Source organism: Phoenix dactylifera, chromosome 9, assembly GCF_009389715.1.
Source record: "Phoenix dactylifera cultivar Barhee BC4 chromosome 9, palm_55x_up_171113_PBpolish2nd_filt_p, whole genome shotgun sequence".
NCBI classification, from domain to species: Eukaryota; Viridiplantae; Streptophyta; class Magnoliopsida; order Arecales; family Arecaceae; genus Phoenix; species Phoenix dactylifera.
The window spans coordinates 17563836-17581201 of record NC_052400.1 but is presented as its reverse complement, the minus strand read 5'-3'; the positions used below and the strand labels follow the sequence as shown (position 1 = coordinate 17581201).

General features: G+C 42.7%; 2 protein-coding genes across 4 annotated transcripts; one reads left to right on the top strand and one right to left on the bottom strand.

The window, feature by feature from the left end:
• The first annotated feature begins 4553 nt into the window (after positions 1-4553).
• LOC103711672 (probable membrane-associated kinase regulator 2) lies at positions 4554-6762 on the top strand. 3 transcript variants are annotated; one of them, XM_039130274.1, is made up of 2 exons: positions 4554-6291; positions 6395-6762. In XM_039130274.1, exons 1-2 carry the CDS (start codon positions 5034-5036, stop codon positions 6490-6492), a joined length of 1356 nt encoding a protein of 451 aa, XP_038986202.1. In that variant the 5' UTR covers positions 4554-5033; the 3' UTR covers positions 6493-6762. The 3 variants fall into 3 exon arrangements, with proteins under 3 accessions (XP_038986202.1, XP_026663087.2, XP_008796169.2); XM_026807286.2 differs by having other exon boundaries at positions 4554-6331; positions 6435-6762; XM_008797947.4 differs by having other exon boundaries at positions 4763-6291; positions 6435-6762.
• A 9221-nt stretch (positions 6763-15983) lies between these two features.
• Positions 15984-16983, bottom strand: LOC103701379. The gene has a single exon (XM_008783420.4). The coding sequence runs from the start codon at positions 16924-16926 to the stop codon at positions 16243-16245; it is 684 nt and encodes a 227-aa protein (XP_008781642.2). The 5' UTR covers positions 16927-16983; the 3' UTR covers positions 15984-16242.
• Positions 16984-17366: the final 383 nt, after the last annotated feature.

The window sequence follows — 17366 nt, the reverse complement described above, 5'->3', positions numbered from 1 at the left end:
CTGACGCTTCTACCTAATGTCGGCAGCTAAATGTCAGGAATGACCTCTTTTTCTGCAGTGAGTGGACGGCATAGTTCTTAGTTTGATATTAAGACAGCATCTGATATGTGTAAATATTTAAATGAAACTAGGTAAGGAATCCTCCTGAATAGATCTAGGGTTACTACTTTTTTGTGCATAAAGTATATGTTAAATGTCTACTACCGCACTGAATCTTCGAACCTTCTCAAACCCTATTCATTCGGCGATCAACCGACGATCGATCGGGCGGGCAGATTGGGAAGGGGTGATTAGTGGAGAAAGGAATCGTTGAGAGATAGATTCTACTGTTTGATCAGGACGAATGTGAATCCGTAATGATAGAAGCGCAGAAACATCTGATCCCATGAATGTTGAGAAGCATGTTGCTTGGCTTTCCAACTGCTTGAGAACATCATAATAGTTGACTGCATCTTCTTAGGAACTTGCTGCACCATCAACTTAATTAGAGAAAAAAATCGGAGAACACAGCGGATAGATGCTCCACACCTATTCTCAGACATATCCCTTTCCGGATTTTCATGGCAAATGGACATTTAAGAAGGATGTGGACAGTACATTCTGAAAGAGCACATCATAAAAAAAAAGGAAAAAAAGAAATAAAAACTGAATCAAGGATCGCTCCTGAAAGCGTATCGATCCTCCAATACATCGACCAAGTTTCCTTTGAAGATTGCCCCTGGAATCGATTTGGCTCGTGAAACAGAGACAAAAGAAAACATTTAATATTGGTTGGGATCTTCAGCTTGCCCAAACACCTGGTTTCCATCCACTTAATTCCTCTTAAGACTCGGAACTCGTAGAAAGAGGCAGCTGAGAACACACCTTTCTTATCCAGATTCCACACATTTTGATTATGGTCTATATTTAGGTGGAAATCTGCCAAAAGAACTGATAGTTTTTGGAGTTCTTCCTTGGTCTCGTTAAAGAGGACCGAATTCTAAGCTTCTAAGATGCTGTTTTACTATTGCACAACCTGATTTTTTTAGCAGAACTAAACGAGCAGCTTTCTCAAGATATAATCTAGCTTATTATCTTATATTTTTTTGTCAAACCCATGTTATTTTAGGCTCCTGGGCTAATGAAGGCATTGTCCATAAGGATTTGTGCGCTTATTAGGAATTAATTCAAAGGCATCAAGCAGGTATATTATTTCAACAGATTATTAAAAAACCAAATGGAGTGGTTGTCATGAGCAACCGCGGTCTGGGGTTGATAAAGATACGTACAGTTTAGAGGTTACGTTGTCACGATTTGGGAGGATTCTGTCACACAGTTACTGCTGAGGAGAACCACCCCCTCTTTTTTTTTTTTTTTCTGATGACGGGGGAGACCATGGGCGTTGAGGCGCTTGGAGTTGTTCTATCTGCTGAGGGATATGGTGATAGAAAAGGCATGTCACGCCGGGTTGCATTCAGCCATTAACAAGAGAGTCCACGACGAGAGCGACAGAGTTTTTTTTCCAGCTGCTGATGCGAAAGTTCGAGAGGTCGGGTACCGTAAAGTTGATGGCAGTGTTCTGTTTCTCCCCTCAGCAACGACTGCATGCCAAAATGGAACTTTCAAGGTGTTTGTTGATGGATGCTCAAGAATGACTGTAGTGTGACATTTGAAGGCGAACCACCTTGAAATTTGAAGATCTCTTTGTTATTGACAATAAATTGAAGAAAAATGATGTGTCCCTGCTCAAGAATGGAAGTTGAGATTTGCTCTAGTTTGGATGTCATGGAGGTTGCCTTGACTATCGTCCTAGACTTTACAGATGGACAGTTTGCTAGAAATATTTTGCCTAAAAATTATTATATTTTTATTTTATAAAAGTATTATAAAGAAATAGTCTATTAGAATAAAATCAGATGATTGAAAAGAGCCTAGCTGGATCGAGGCGTATGATATACATTGTCCTAATTAAGAACGTGATTTGCCTCCTACGTGCAGGTCTGCGACAATCTCATTCTCAAGGTACTACAACCTGGCTCAACCTGATCCTTTTCTAATGAGCACGATTGCTATGGATGCTTGATCCGGTCGACTCCTTCAGATGCCCAGAAAAGATACAAAGCTAGAAAGTAGAAAGTTGGAGAGTGAAAGAACTCTCTATCTGCGAAAGAAACTCTCGAGAGACAGAATGCCAGTAAGAGAGACATTGGATCGTTTTTTAATTAATCCTGAAAGAGTTTATTTATAGATTCTATCTGGAAGACCGAAAAGATGCGATGATTCCAAAGATATGTTATGTTTTGGAATTACCGTATCTTTTTGAAAACTAACGTTCTTTTTTGAAAAGTTACGACTCTTCTAACATAGTATTTCGAAAAAAAATATTTAAAATATTTAAAACAACTAATGGTTAAGAAATAAAAAGATAATTTTATTAATTCAAACGCGAACACAGTTTTCAGAACGATATATGTTGAAAGAAGAGCACCCTAGCAGTGTATATACTGACTCTCACCAAAATCTGTGAAAGATTTGGAAACTACAGGCCAGAATTTCTCAGAACTTTTGCAAGGGAAGGATCACTTATGACAGGGAATTTATGTGATATTTTTTTTGGATAATGCACTGTTTTGATTTGGAAAATATGGTAGAAAAATTGAACTTGTTATTTAGAAAAAATGACAAAAAAAAATGCACGATAGGCCCCCAGGGAACAAACTCTGTGATAGTCCAACGTGTGAGTTGAGAGCTGGAGCATGATAGTCATCAGAAATCAAAGCAAACCACCCTAGGCCCTAATAGCATGTGCATGGAATATACATCATGGTTCAATATTTTTTCACTCATCATTATTATATTTATTCTGACCTCCATACGTAGATCAAAATATTGGATATAGAATGCCGATCTTCAAAATGTGAAAAAAAAAAGTCCAATATTTGGTGGTTTGAGATGTGATAACTCTGATCGAGCTTGGTGGCACCAAACTTCTGGAGGTTTGGGATGTGAATGCGACACAGTACCGATAGTTCTGCCACTTCATTACTTATTCAGAGGAAGGGAAGAATGGTTCAATAGGCAAAATTTTGCAGCTGGTCGCTGCTATTGCATGAAGTTTGTACTCGTGAACTTTATGGTGTGGGGAACGGTGCATTAGTAGGCATGTGAACTTGATATTTGTTATCATGCGTCGAAGCCAAGTCCAAAGTCCAAAGTCCTAATTATATGCAATCTGAAAACTTCCATATTGCTCCATTTTGGAGATCCGTGAGGAGAGGTTCGACGTCTAAATTTGTACACTGTGCATGATATGAAGTGCATAATTCCAAATTGTGCATAGTTGCCTGCATGCCTGCATGGTTCGCCTTGATCTGACGTGGTCTGGATTAGTGTGAAAAACTGAGTCAATATGACCATAGGTTAGCTCAAGGGGACCGGTGGATGAGGCAATACAGTTTTATATCTTGCATGGGTAATGCTTCCAGATTCATGTTACATATCACACGAACAATTTTGCTTCTTTTTTTTTTTGGCCACACGGCACAAGGGAATCAGTGTAATTTATCCAGAGAGAGATAGAGATTCAGTCCAAAGAAGCCTTACATAATAGGAGTTAAATAGACTTAAGCACAACACTCTCTTTCTCTCACGCAGCTCCTTGTCAGTTTGCAGTCCAATAGTAGCCCATGAACATTCCTCGCAGATTGGATTTAGCCATTGACAGGCTAAATCATACATGATCATGATGACACCTTCAGCCAAAAAAAAAAAAAGGCATTGTCCATGACCCGAAGCCCCTCAAGTGCCTTTACACACAAAGGGTTGGTTAATTACGAAATTATCAAATTAGCATTTTTCCTGGCCAATAAACATTTCTTCTGCATATAATGGATGCCTCAAAGTATTTCCATCTTACACACACACTCTCTCTCTATGTACGTATGTATGCATGCACGCATGCTTGTATTTATGTATGTTTATATGGATATGTACGTATATATATTGTTGATTATCACTTGATGACTTAAATCTTTTGTATTGCTTTTAAAAGGTGCTCGGTGATAATATAGAGACCAATTTATTATAGGACCAATATCCCTTATAGCACTTACAACCCTTAGAAAATTCAACGTCAGCTTGACAAGATCCAAGATCATCAATCTCCCCTTGGGTAACATCAGAGTACAACCGACGGTAGATGGCAAGATGGTAATTTACTGCAACGCGAGGCCCGTTTAATTAGAACGACTATAGAAGCCGTAGCTCCAGCATTCCTTGTCCGCTTGCACCCGTAAGCAAAAGCGGGAAAGTATCTGCTTCTCCTGTCAGATACTCCGCCAGTCCAACTTTCCCTATATGCCTCCCTCCTCTCCTCCCCCTGCCATTGAAAAGTTAAAAATAGGAAAAACGCCAGCTTTACCAAAAAGCCTTTTCCTTTTACAGGCCCCCGTACCAATCAGACGGCGCACAAACACGCTCCATGATCACCCACGGCTGAGATGCATCAAGCAGTACCAAATCCCTGCCGCTCGGTACGAGTCACGTTCCTCTCGACAGCACTTCCTTTCCCACCTCACGTGACATTCCCTCCCGACCATGGAAATTGGAAAACGACTTCAGCACGAGCTTTGAGATGGCTACCGACTGGGGCGCACGCTAAATTCAAAGTCCAGCTGTATGAAATTCGACTGACTGGAATTTATAATTCTTGCAATCCGCTTTGCAGCGGGGCTGCCATGCGGACGCGAAAAAAGATATTGCAGTATGTTTAAATTTCTCTCACTTCCGTCCGTCCCGTGGAAAAGGCATGATTGTCCTGCCGAGGCTGCACTAACTGCTGCTTTCTGACCCTTCACACGGTCTTTGCAGCGTTTCTGCTGCCCAAACTTACTCTCCTCCCCTTCCCGCTTTCTTCCTTCTTCCTCTTTTTTAGTCTCCTGCTCCTTCTCCTCTGCGCTTCTCTTCCCTCTCTTTAAAACGTAGTAAAGAAGAGAGAGCTGAAGAGGGAAAGGAAAGTAGCCGAGAGCGCTGCCCTGCCCCTGGCTAACCCAACCATGGAGTCATTCAGCTTGCTCAAGTACTGGAGGGGCGGTGGCGGAGCGGCTCTGGCTGCAGCCGCCGCCACGGCCGCCTCTAGCGTGTGCACCGCTGCCAACGCCGCCACTACCACCATCGCCACCTCTGTCCTCAACCCGTCAGCAGAGACCGACGACGACGGCGGAGATGTCGGCGACGATGGCCCCTTCTTCGATCTCGAGTTCGCCGTGCCGGAGGAGGACGGCGAGGGGGAGGAGGAGGACGGTGGAGAAGAGAAGGATGGCTCTGCGGCGGGGATGGAAGCGGAGTCGGACGATAACGAGGAGGGGGAGTTTAATTTCATGGTGTCTTCGGAGGGGAGCTGCGGCGGCGACCTTCGGTCCGATCCCCTCTCTCCTTCAGACGATCTCTTCTTTAAAGGGAAGCTCGTGCCTCTGGAGCCATCCTCGATCGTGATCACCTCGTCCGAGGCCGATCCCAGGCCTCAGTTCGCCGTTTCCCTTCTCAAGTCCGCGACCAAGTTTCGAGTCTTCATGTTAGGCCTCCGGAAGGCAAAATCCACACCGGCGGAGCCCAATGGGGCTCCCGCCGCCCCGAGCACGGCGGCCACGGCGTCTCCAAAGCAGCAATCGCGGCCGCAGCCGAGCAAGTTCTTCATCAAATTTAAGGTGGAGGAGGTACCGATCATCTCGCTCTTCACCCGCGACAACGGCTCCCGTAACTCCAGCGGCAGTAAAGCGGCGAAATCCCAGGCGGAGGAATCCGCAGCAGCGCCGTCCTCGGCAGCGGCGGAGGACTCCGCAGCAGCGCCGCCCTCGGCAGCGGCGGAGGAGAAGAAGTTCTCCAAGGAAGTGGTGCATAAGTATCTCAACAAAATCAAGCCGCTCTATGTCAGAGTATCGAAGAGGTACGCCCAGAAGCTGAGGTTCTCCGGTCAGCTGACCCCAGGCGAGGCGGCTGCGGCGGCGGCGGCGAAGGCCGGGCCCAACGAAGGCGAGGAGACGGACGTGGAGGCGGAAGCGGCCGCGCCGCCGTCGGCGGCACCGGCGACGACAGCGGGGACGGCGGCGAGCGGCGTTAAGTGCCAGAAAGTGAACTTGCCGACGGGGTTGAAGGTGGTGTGCAAGCGGCTGGGGAAGAGCCGGTCGGCTTCGGCCGCCGTCGCCGCGGTGCCGTCACCGCCGCCGCAGAGGCGGGACGACTCGCTCCTCCAGCAGCAGGACGGGATCCAGAGCGCCATCGCGCACTGCAAGAAATCGTTCAACGCGGCCGAAGGTACGAACGAGCCGGGTCCGGTCACCTCTCTTAAGGAGCGGTTGGTGATGAATTTTGTTTTGTTTTTTTTAAGTAATGATTGGTGATGGTTTTAAAACATTAGGTTTCTGTCTCTTTTGGTGGATTTGGGTCCGGTTTGGCAGGGTCCGAGTCGCCTCTGGTGCGATCCAAGAGCGATCCATGCGATGGGAGGTCCGATAAGGGCGACTGCGTTTGATGATCTGATCCTCACCGTTGGAGTTTTGATACACGACGTGAGAAAAAAGTTAGATGTCTTTCGTCCTATGGTGGAAGTATGGCGTTATGGAGAGAGCTGGCGGCGAAAGATCTCTTTTAGCCGCGGCGAAGTTGTGTGCCTCTTTCTTTTTTGGGGGAGGGTAAGTTTTTTCTCTATCTTTTAAATGTTCGAGTGGCGGTGCTTGTGTAATTATATATCTTCCTTATCTATTCGAACTTTACCATTGCGATGGAGCCGTTCTTTCTTGTTGGTTACACTACACGGAAGACGAGGAGAGAGCGAGAAGGAGAAGACAGTAGTTTCTTTTTCTTCCTAGTTCTCGTGAGAAGGAGAGGACGATTACGTGAAAGATTCTGTGGCATGGGGAACTCTGCTGCTATTTCTTTAACCATCATTTTTGAGCATTTATGTGCAATGCTGCAGCAGCTCTGCGGCAGTCCTATGTATCTTTAGCTCTTTTCTTTCCGTCTTTGCGTGGGTGGGTCGTCAGGAACCTGAATACCGGGGCCTTTTTTAGCTTATGGCAAAGAGAAAGTAGCTAGCCAAGGCCAGAAAGGAAACCTGAAAAGCTTTGACAACAGTGAGAAGAGCATAGCTGCATCGGCCAAGCTCTCCTCTCTCCCTCTCTCCCTCTCCCCCCCCTTCGCTTTTTGCCTTTTGTTTCAGAAATGTAGTGCCAGCACCGGAGCTCTATCTACTCTTCTTTTGCCTCTCTCTCTCTATCACTCAGTGACTGCAAAGAAGGTACGACGGGATGCGATTTGTCTGTTTGCTTGTGACCCTTATGGAAGAAGAGCTGCACGCCACCAGAAAGGAGCAGCGATAGATAATATTAGTATTACTGCTAGATCGAGGCCGAGACACAATCCAACACAACCTGGTCTGCGTTCTATTCGGTTGTACGCGCGGGTGTCAACGAATCCTATGCTCTAGTTTTTAAATGGGGTGTTACATTAGACTGGCATAATATATTCCATTTACAAAAAAAAAACCCGGAAATATGGACTCGATGTGTTTCTTAACGGTTAATAGACGTGGCTGCGCACCGGCTTCCATCTTGCCGTTTGGCCTCCTCGGGCAACGTGCTTTGATGAAATAAGCTGGGGAGTTTGCCGGCCGGGGGTGGGAGCGCGAGTATGGCATTTGTGACCAGGCTGCTTGCCATGGAAAGATGTCGTTCTTTTGAGGGTTTAGTTTTGAGGGCGGAGCTCAGGGCTGCATGGGAGGAGCTCTCAGGGCTGCATGGGAGGAGCTCTCATATACGAGATATGTACTTGATGCCAGCTGTATCATCATGTTGGTAGAGCGTTTAAGGGAGGAGGGGCAGGGGGATGAGCATCCGCTACTAGGTGATACACGGCGCATGCTGCGGGAGTGCCGTGTTGTCTAGGTTAGGCACGTTTTTTGGAAGACGAACCGAGCTGCGGATTGGGTCGTCTCGTTTGTTGCTCATCATTCTGGAGATTTTCTGCGAACCCAGCAGTTATCTGTTTCTTCTGCTTTTTGTAGTCTTTTTGATAGTGATATAGTTGGCTGTACTTATACGAGAGCAATGTAAGCAGCCGTTTTACCAAAATAAAAAATAAAAAATAAGCTGGGGTGGTGAATGTGACGCTGCTTATGATTCTAAAATGAAAGCGACGATATATTTGTCTTTACTGGAGATACAGGGATGGCTTTTATGTATACTAATAGTTTTTATATTGGCTTATTAGTGGAAGGGTCCCAAAGCATCAAATGCTCAAACTTGCCATCATGAGGCTACCCGGAAGAACCGGAACTCCTAGCTTTTTTTTCCACTGTGCCAAGGCGGGATCTACTATAGTGGGGCACATATGTCTAAAAAGAATTAAGAGACTTTGATAACATAAAAGGAATGACAAAACTAGAAATCCTTGACAGTATTTTGGGAATCAAATTTAGATTTGAATGATGGGACGTGCAACACTTAGTATACGCATTCTGCTCGTGGAGGGCCCCATCACACGCAACCATTATTCAAAGTGTACGTTGCTTGGCTTGCTAATGTGGTCATCAAAGCTATGTTTTTCGTATGCTACGTGCATGCTTCCATATCTTCTTGAACGGTGTCGTAAACTTGGATCGTTTTGACTTGGAGATTAAGTGTGTTGTGGAGACCTTCTCATAAGCTCTGGTACTTAATTATGAGATGCTATTGCCACTGATATCTGCAACTTCCTTGCTCAGAAGATGACCTGGGACTGGTGCCCTGAAATAATTTAGGCCTGATAGTGGCGGAGAGGGAGCATGTCATGGTGATTTCTGCGCAATTCTGATATAGTAACGAGAGGCTTATTAATGAGAAGCTTAATCCACCTTGGCATAATGAATGATTTACTTGCGCGGGATTGGTGGTATGGTAGTAGACAGAAGGCTTAGTTTTGCTTTGTTAATTTAATCACGGTAAATACATTAAGAAGTTTCATGTATTTTGTGTTCCATTAGAATTAGTAGGCAGATGTGGAAAGAGGCCGTGTATTCTGTAATTTTCAAAGTTCGGTAGGATGATTCTAAGAATAAAAAACCCACTCAAGGACAGTCTGCTAAGTTGTTTGTTCTTTAGTTAAGGTGGCACGCGTTCCCATATTTCAAGAAAAATATTATCAAAATATAATGATCCAAGATGATTCTTAAATTCTATGTCGACCATTTTAGTTCTAAGGCTGGATAGGATCCAAGTGTGAGATCTACCATATAGAAAAGCTTAATCTGGTCATACGAAGTTCGATTGAGATGATTTTTTTAAAAATAAAAAGTCAGATAATTTTTTTAGATATACGATGTGATGTCACGCCCTTCAGGAGGCGGCACTCATAGTGATCGAACCCAAATTCTATTATTTGGGGTCTGAAATAAGCCGATCAAATCGAAACTTTTTTTGGTAAGACTTTGGCTATATTTTAAGCCATACCTCCAAAATTCTTTCGGTGAGGAGGTATTGATTATCCTGACCTTGGGTTGAGCCGCCCTCTTTGTCCTTGGCTATAACCGAGGTAAACGATTTTGGAAAATACCGCCGTGTCATTTTGCTTGGTGCGATAAGGATTGACAGTTACGCTTATACAATGGTAAATGCATGATTGACACAATTATCACCGCATGCTAATTATGTGGAGCTGTTACCAACTTACCATGCTATTAATGCACAATCAACTGTTATCATGCGGTTATGGCACGTCTCACTAAATTAGGTAATGGACTTTAATTTCATCCTATATATAGAAATGATTCGGAAACTCTAGGGTAAGCAATCTCACGCTCCTTTCTACACATTCTTCTCTCTCTTCCATGGTTGCTTTAAATTTTTAACTTAAACATCGGATGGTCTCTCGCCAAAAACCTTCTGACAAGTAGACTTTTTTTGCAGGTTGACACCGCCTCCCATCTTAGTTTCAACCGACCTCAGATCACTCCAGTTCCAACCGAGCTCAGCACAACAGCAGGTGGAGTTCGGCCTTAGTACAAAATCTAGCGGCAATATCTTCCATCTTCTTTTATTTTTTTTTTTTAAGAAATTCGAGTTGGACAAATTGAGATAATTTTTTTTTCTTCGATCAAATTATATATAAAATATATTTTTTGAACTTTTATCTAAAAACCAATCATTTCATTGGGATGAAGGAGGAATTGCAGTGTTCAAATCACCGACGGCCGCCTAATTAGAACATGGAACCTCCTTTCAAGTCTCAACTGAAGAGGGATTCAATTACTAGGCTACAATCTCATCTGCGAACACCAAATGTCTTAGAATTATCATAAATTGTGCTTAAAATTTTGAATATTAAACAGATTATTGCACAGTTGTTCATAAACACTCAGTGCAACTTGGACTTAGTCCAAGCTTAAGTGTTGTTGACTTATGAGCTTTGTCAAAGCCCAGGCATGGACCAGATTCTTAAATAAAAGCCGGTCTGTAATCAAACAAAATTATTCCAGATATTGTTCAATTGGTCTCAGCCAAAAATCGCTTGAAAGGTCAGGTTGAGGCTTTTAGCCTAAAACTAAGAATTAATCCAAATTAGATCTGAAATGCAGCACTAATTACCAAACATGTCCCAAAAAAAAAATCAATTATATTTAACCCATTGACCATTCACCAGATGCGTAGTCCTCTCCCATTGTTTCTCTCACGCATGACGTGATTCACATGCATCTCGAATTTCCCAAGAAGATTAACTCTCTTGAACATTTATTTTGACGGAGATGGCGAATACTAAAGAATTAATTGTAGCTAATTCAAGGGACAAGCATAGGCCCAGAAGCATATTGTTTGCAGTCTTCAATTTAACACCAGTAGAAGGCAAACCCCAACGCATGATCTCGTGTTATGTAAGGGGAACACCAGGAGGTTTTAAAGGGAGCATTCATGCCCTCTTGACAGTAATCCATTAGAATCCAAAGCATTGCACAAATCAAAGCTTGGTATGTGGTTCTTTGCCTTTCATAAAGCCATGGGGTCCGGGAATTGCTTACTTTTTCTTTTAACAGCTGGTAATCTTCACGCTAATGTTAATGGTGTGATGTCTCATCTTTCATTTCAACCTTTGGAACTAGTGGTTCCATTAACCTGGAGGGGTTCCGGAGCAAATGCGCGAGGCTTTTCTAATAAACAAAGATATATGATAGTTTCTTTCTGCTAGAGGTTTGATAAATTACAGTATGTGAATGGCAATGCGTGGTCCATGCGTCCAGTGATTACTACATTAATTGCAATGGGTTTGTCATTGGATGTGGACATGTTATTTGTTACACAATAATAAGAGTGCCTCTTGTGGCTTGTCCTTTCTCGATCCTTGTGAATGGTTAAGCGATTTTGGTCAAAATGATCATATTTTTCAACGCAATGGGCCCTCTTCACTGAAGTAAGGGAATGTTAAAGGTAGTTCCAAGATTAGTCATAACAAATAAATAAATAAATGATAGTTCCTCGATTTTATTACATTTGCACTAGGCTTCTTGGGTATAGCCCAAATTTGGAGGAGTTTATGCGAATTTGTCGGTCTAGGCCCCAACTTGGTCAAAGACTCCTAAAAGATATTGCAAAGGGGAGAGTTTTATTTTTAGAATTAAGGGCTCGTTTGGTTTGCGGAAAAAGAAAGAGAGAAAGTATGGTCAACGAAAAAGTAATAAGATGTTTCTTATTTGGTTGGAGTTTTCAAAAAGAGAGACGAAAAAGTTGTATTTATATGGAAATATGATTTCCACATTTAATGAAAAAGTATTTTCCATGAGAAATATAGGAAAGTAACTTTCCCATGAGGCGGGAATCACTCAATCTTTATTTTTTTCCAAAAAATCCCTTTAGTATTAAAGAGGCATTAAAGACCTAACTTTTATTAAGGATATAATGGAAATAACACATAACTTTCCTAGGAAAGTGGATGGTCAACCAAACATAAGTACTCTAAAAATCTGTTATTTTTCCGTATTAACCAAACATGCCAAAAGTACATTTCCAGACATTCTTTTTAGGAATCATATTTTTAGAAGGAAAAATACCTGGTTTGGAAGCTAAATCTCTTTTCACTGGCCACCGAAAGAAAATAGGTTAAAAAAATTAAAAAAAATTAAAATACCAAATCAAGCACACCGTCTGCGCCATTACAATCACCTCGTCTCATTTATGTGAATTATACTTATTATGCATTCATCTTGAACTACCGTCCTTCTCATTTCATCTTGAATTGTGTCTATGGTGCAAGATATAATCTCTTAATATGTAACGTCATATCAAGTCAGCTTCCTCGATTCCCTTTTTTTTTCCCTGCGATCTATAATCTACCTTCGAAATCATCCCTATTTAGAGTACGAAAGTGACAAAATGGCTGCTGGGCAGCTGTTTAATCGGCAATTTGATATTTTTTGGGAAAAATCATATTAATGTTACTATTACAACATAATCCAAAATTGTATGGCTGTTACTTTGGTCTCCGGACTAATCTTTTGTCAATATCGCCGGATCGTGATTCTACCAACACAATCATTAATATTCAATAGTCGTGTCTCAAATCATTATAGATTCTTTTCAACAGCACTTTCTCATTGCTAAAGAGGCTGAAACTAGTAAATCATAAGAAAATCCTACGAAATTATTTGGTAAAGCGAACATCATAATCTTAGACATAATGCCAAAAAACGACTACTCTATTTAAACCGACACCTATATTGTCAATGATAATGAAGAGTATTAATTAGGACTATCATAGCGGCGCAAGAACAACATAACAAGGTTCACAGGTTTTAGCCACGCACAGAAACTTTTTGACAAAGAGAGCTTTTGTAAGCGACGATTCTTGAGTAATACGGTAGAAAATACCACCACACAATTCATTAGAGCTGAAATGGATGCAAAACAAGAAGAAAACATAGAAAAAACATAGGCAAGCGATGAGTGTATTCTTTTTAGGAACTCTTAACAGCACAAGTTATAGTCCTAAGACTGAATAGATAGCTGATGACTTGTTGCACGTTCACAAATGTATGTAGTGGCGTATGTATGTTGGTATCAAGTCTGGGGCTTGGAGTGAGATAATAAGCGACCCCACATAGGTTTTTTATTTTTTTTATTTTTTTTGCTGAAAAAAAGAGAAGGGGGGGGGGGGGGTGAGGAGAACCTCACCTGCGTGGCAACCCCCACTGGGTCTCCTCCCCGTTGAGGAGTATTTGATGCAGATAGAACATTTTTTACTCATATCCTCCCCACTCGTGGCAGAGCTCCACCAGCGTGGCAGCCCTATCTCCGTGTGAGTATATCACACCAGCACCACATAAGTAACGGCATATCAGATAGCGACTTCACCGAGCAAACCAGACGGAGGGCATCCGGCCCTCACATTTAATCGACGCCCGCATGTTTCAAATTTGGGACCCTTCGGTGAAGTCAAAGCCTCGTTCCCACTGTGCTACCACCTCGGTGGTACCCCACATAGGTTTTAAGAAGCAAAAAAAGACTGGCTAGTGGCCATTTACGTCTCATCAACATTTCTATACTTGAATTCGCAGAGAAGATGGAGAATTTAGGGCATGAATTAGGTTTTTAGGCATGCAGGCTGGCACTGATCTAGGTAATATATGTCAATGCCTCGTGTATCAAATAAATGTTTGGATCTATGGTGGGGATGTACATTGGGCTGGCCAAGCCATGGTGATGGATTAAAGTCGGGTTAAATTTGGGATTAGAAAAGATGGACCAAGTTGATTGTCACTTTTTCACTAAACAAAGTTGGGTTGTTTGTTTACAAGTCTAAAAGCATTTCGCTCGACTATTTAAACAAGTAATTCAGCTGTATCTGCCTTTGTAGGTAATTCGGTTGTATCTCTACTATTTAAACAAGATGAATTTTTTGTTCCCTCTTGCATAGCTTGATTGCCTTTTAAAAATGATTGGACATTTTAGAGTTTTATCAAAGGTGGAACAAGTTCTGAAGAGAGCCGGGGAATTCACATGTGACTATCCTTAAGGTAAGAGAGTCTATGATCTTTGATCGGCATCTTGCGTAGGTTATTATGTTTAATTGGAGTCTTGATGCATCTTTTTCTTTTTGGTTTTACTTTTGAGAGAGAGAAAGGATCCATTAGAGCCCAAATACATTAAACATATATCCTCTCAAAGTGAAGAAGAGGGGTAGAGATAAAGAAAGAAAATAAAAAGAAAAATTACAGAAGCAGCAGGATAGCACTAAGAAGTGTTAATAGACGGAAAGATTCAGATTAGAGATTCTCTGCAAAAGAAAAAGATCTAATATAGAGAGGACAAATTAATTCATCACGATTCTTCTAGAAAATAAATCCGCCCCAATCCTTTAAGAAGACATATACTTTGTCAAGGAGAGCAAGTTGCCGCTAAGTTTGTTTATAGAAGACTTCCCTCCAACCAAATGCACGAAATTATAGAAGACGTATTAGCACCCAAATTAGAAGTTAAATCCTGCGATAAGTTTTTGGTGAAAGCACAGTTAAACATTATATAATCACTTTTCTCCTCTTCTAGCACACGAAACAGCGAACCGCGGACCAATCCATCAAAAATAAATTTGTTCTTAGCTGCAAGACATGCGAAAATCAACACTTTGGCTGGGAGCTTTCACAGAGACTTTGTCAAATAAGACATCGCCCCCCATAGTTAAAGAATATTGTATAGGTCGCACTCATGCAGGTGTTGTGTGAGGCACCGTTGTATCAAAAAATGCTCTTTGTCGTAAATGTCCCCCGACTTTTCCATTTCCATTTGATAAAATCTTGTCCACTCATCTAGCTAGTATCTTGAAGGACCTCCCCAAGCTTCGATCGATGGCGTATATCTTGTTCACAGCAGGATGGGGCCTACCGCCGTGATATCATGGCTATCCATGCTTCCATATGCATGCATCAAATATGCCCACTACTAGTATATGCACAATTAGCAAAGATCGTAGCACAGCAGAATTCAAAAAGAATTTTTGAATTCCCTATAATATTATAAGAATACACATTTGATGACACAGTTTTCCTAATAAAATCAAGAAGATGAGAATTATTTGAACAATCTTGTATCACCTGGATTTTTCGTGGACTCATATTTAACCTGCATTTGATCAGTCGTTGTAATTGTGCACTGTTGAACTCTTAGATTTTGGATGGTGGACCTGGCCTGAGAGCCTACACTGACGGAGGAACTTTGATGCCACGTTTTAAAACGCGTTCCTACCAACAAGAGGAAAACATACACCTCTGAAGTGATACCTTTTCAAAGCTGGGGTTCAGTGACCTCAGCTAGATTTCCTAGTTTTCTGGTCATGGGAGTGTTTTTTCTTGCCCTCTTTTGCGGGTGTCGATGATCAACATTAGAAACTGCTGGGCCAAAGTTCTTGGAGGTCTATTGGTCATCCTTTCAGCATCAAGGATTGTCTTATTGGATTCTTTTCCACACAAGACTAAATAAAAAACATCAAATGATGACCTCCACATAGTTTTGCAAAGCTACCAAGGTTCTACAAGTTGGAAATTTAGCAGCACATAATTAATACTTGAGTCATATTCTCAAATAGTTGTAGGTTTACTTGGTGAAACACGTGGTAAGACAATATCTTTTACCTAACCAAATCTTTTCCATTCTTAATATTTTATTTGGAACCAGGATCTGAGTTACCTTGTGGAATAGCCATAGCTTTACTTAGTGAAACGCCGGGTAAAACTAGTTTTTACCTAACCAAATCTTTTCCATTCTTAATATTTTATTTGGAACTAGGATCTGAGTTATGTTGCGGAATGGCTATAGGTTTACTCGGTGAAGCAATCTGTAAGAAATTATTTTTTACCTAATCAAATATTTTCCATTCTCAATATTTTATTTGGAATTAGGATCCTCTACGGCGCACACTTTGCACTGCAAAGTATTATGTAGTGCTTGATAGCTGCCATCAGAAGATTACAATTATAAAAGACAGACAAAGTTGGTATGTCTAGAAAAAGCAAAATATATCGTATATTAGTAATCCGTAGCTATAACCACATCCGATAAACATAGTGAAATCCTAGGTACAAATCTATAGGGATGGATATTCCAGCCTCACATAATTTCGAGGTATAGTGTGTACATACATGTATTCGGATCTCGCCTCACCTATTTCTGAGCTAGTTGACATCTATCGAAATGTTTCTACTTCAAATCTATAAGCGTATTGATCTAAAATCCATACCAAATCTATCATAAATTATAGCCGCACGCGCTGGTTGCAACTCTGATCCAAAATCGACATGTTGGAGACGGCCACGGTGAAGCTGCAGTTCATCATCACATCCGCATGGCGTTTGATGATCAGAAAAACCGTCGCCCTTCCGCCGACTTTGGTCGACGTGGTCAAGTCCAGCTTCCCGGCGGCCAGATCGCCGATCAGATCCAGCGGATCGGCCAGAAGCTGGTTGGCTATCACGTCGACCGTCACCTTGATCGGGAACGTCTTGTGGGCCCCCGCCGTCCCCGGGGGTCCATAGCCCACCCCCATCACCCGCTCCCGGTAGTAGACATCGGTGGTGCTCTTCCCGAACCGGAAGGAGGCGGCGTTTGGGTTCTTGACGGAGGCGTCGGCGACCACCGTCATGTTGAGGGAGACTGGGGAGGTGAGGGAGGAGCCGGTCTTGAATTTGAGGTTTTTGATGGAGATGGAGTTCATGGTTATGACTGGTTCCTTGACCTTGTAGACGGTGAGGACGATGATAACGAGGACGATGACGATGACGGCGACGAGGGCGGTGCAGGAGCCGCAGCAGATGAGGCAGCGACGGCGGCGGGAGGAGGGCCGACGGGTACTCGTGGTGTTGGGATCCTCCTCATCGCTGGTGGGGCGGTCGGCGGCGGCGGTGGCGAGGGGGGTGATGTGGTCGCGGTCGGCGGACATGGCGGCGGCGGGCGGTGGCGAATGTTGGTAGGAACGGTGCGGTTTACTCGATTTGATGGGCTTTATAGTGCTTGCGGAATTCGGATTTTCCTTTTTTTCCATGGAGAAAATGATTTAATAATGGGTCGTACGAGTGCGGTTGGACCGGGCGGAGGTGACGACTAATGATACTAACGTCGTAGATTGGGAGTTAGCTACCGAGAAATCTAGTCAAGTGAAAAAATAATCATACATGTTGTACTTTAAGATACACGCCAGAAAGATGATACCAATGAGACTCGTTACACTTGCATAGGGTGTGCTCTTGACTTTTATAACATTTGTTGCCCAAACAGTTAAAAGATGATACCAATGAAACTCGTCGCAGTTACAAAGGGCGTGCTCTTGACTTTTATAACTGTTGCTGGAAATTGGACCCGGGGGCCGCCGCGAAGTCGGGG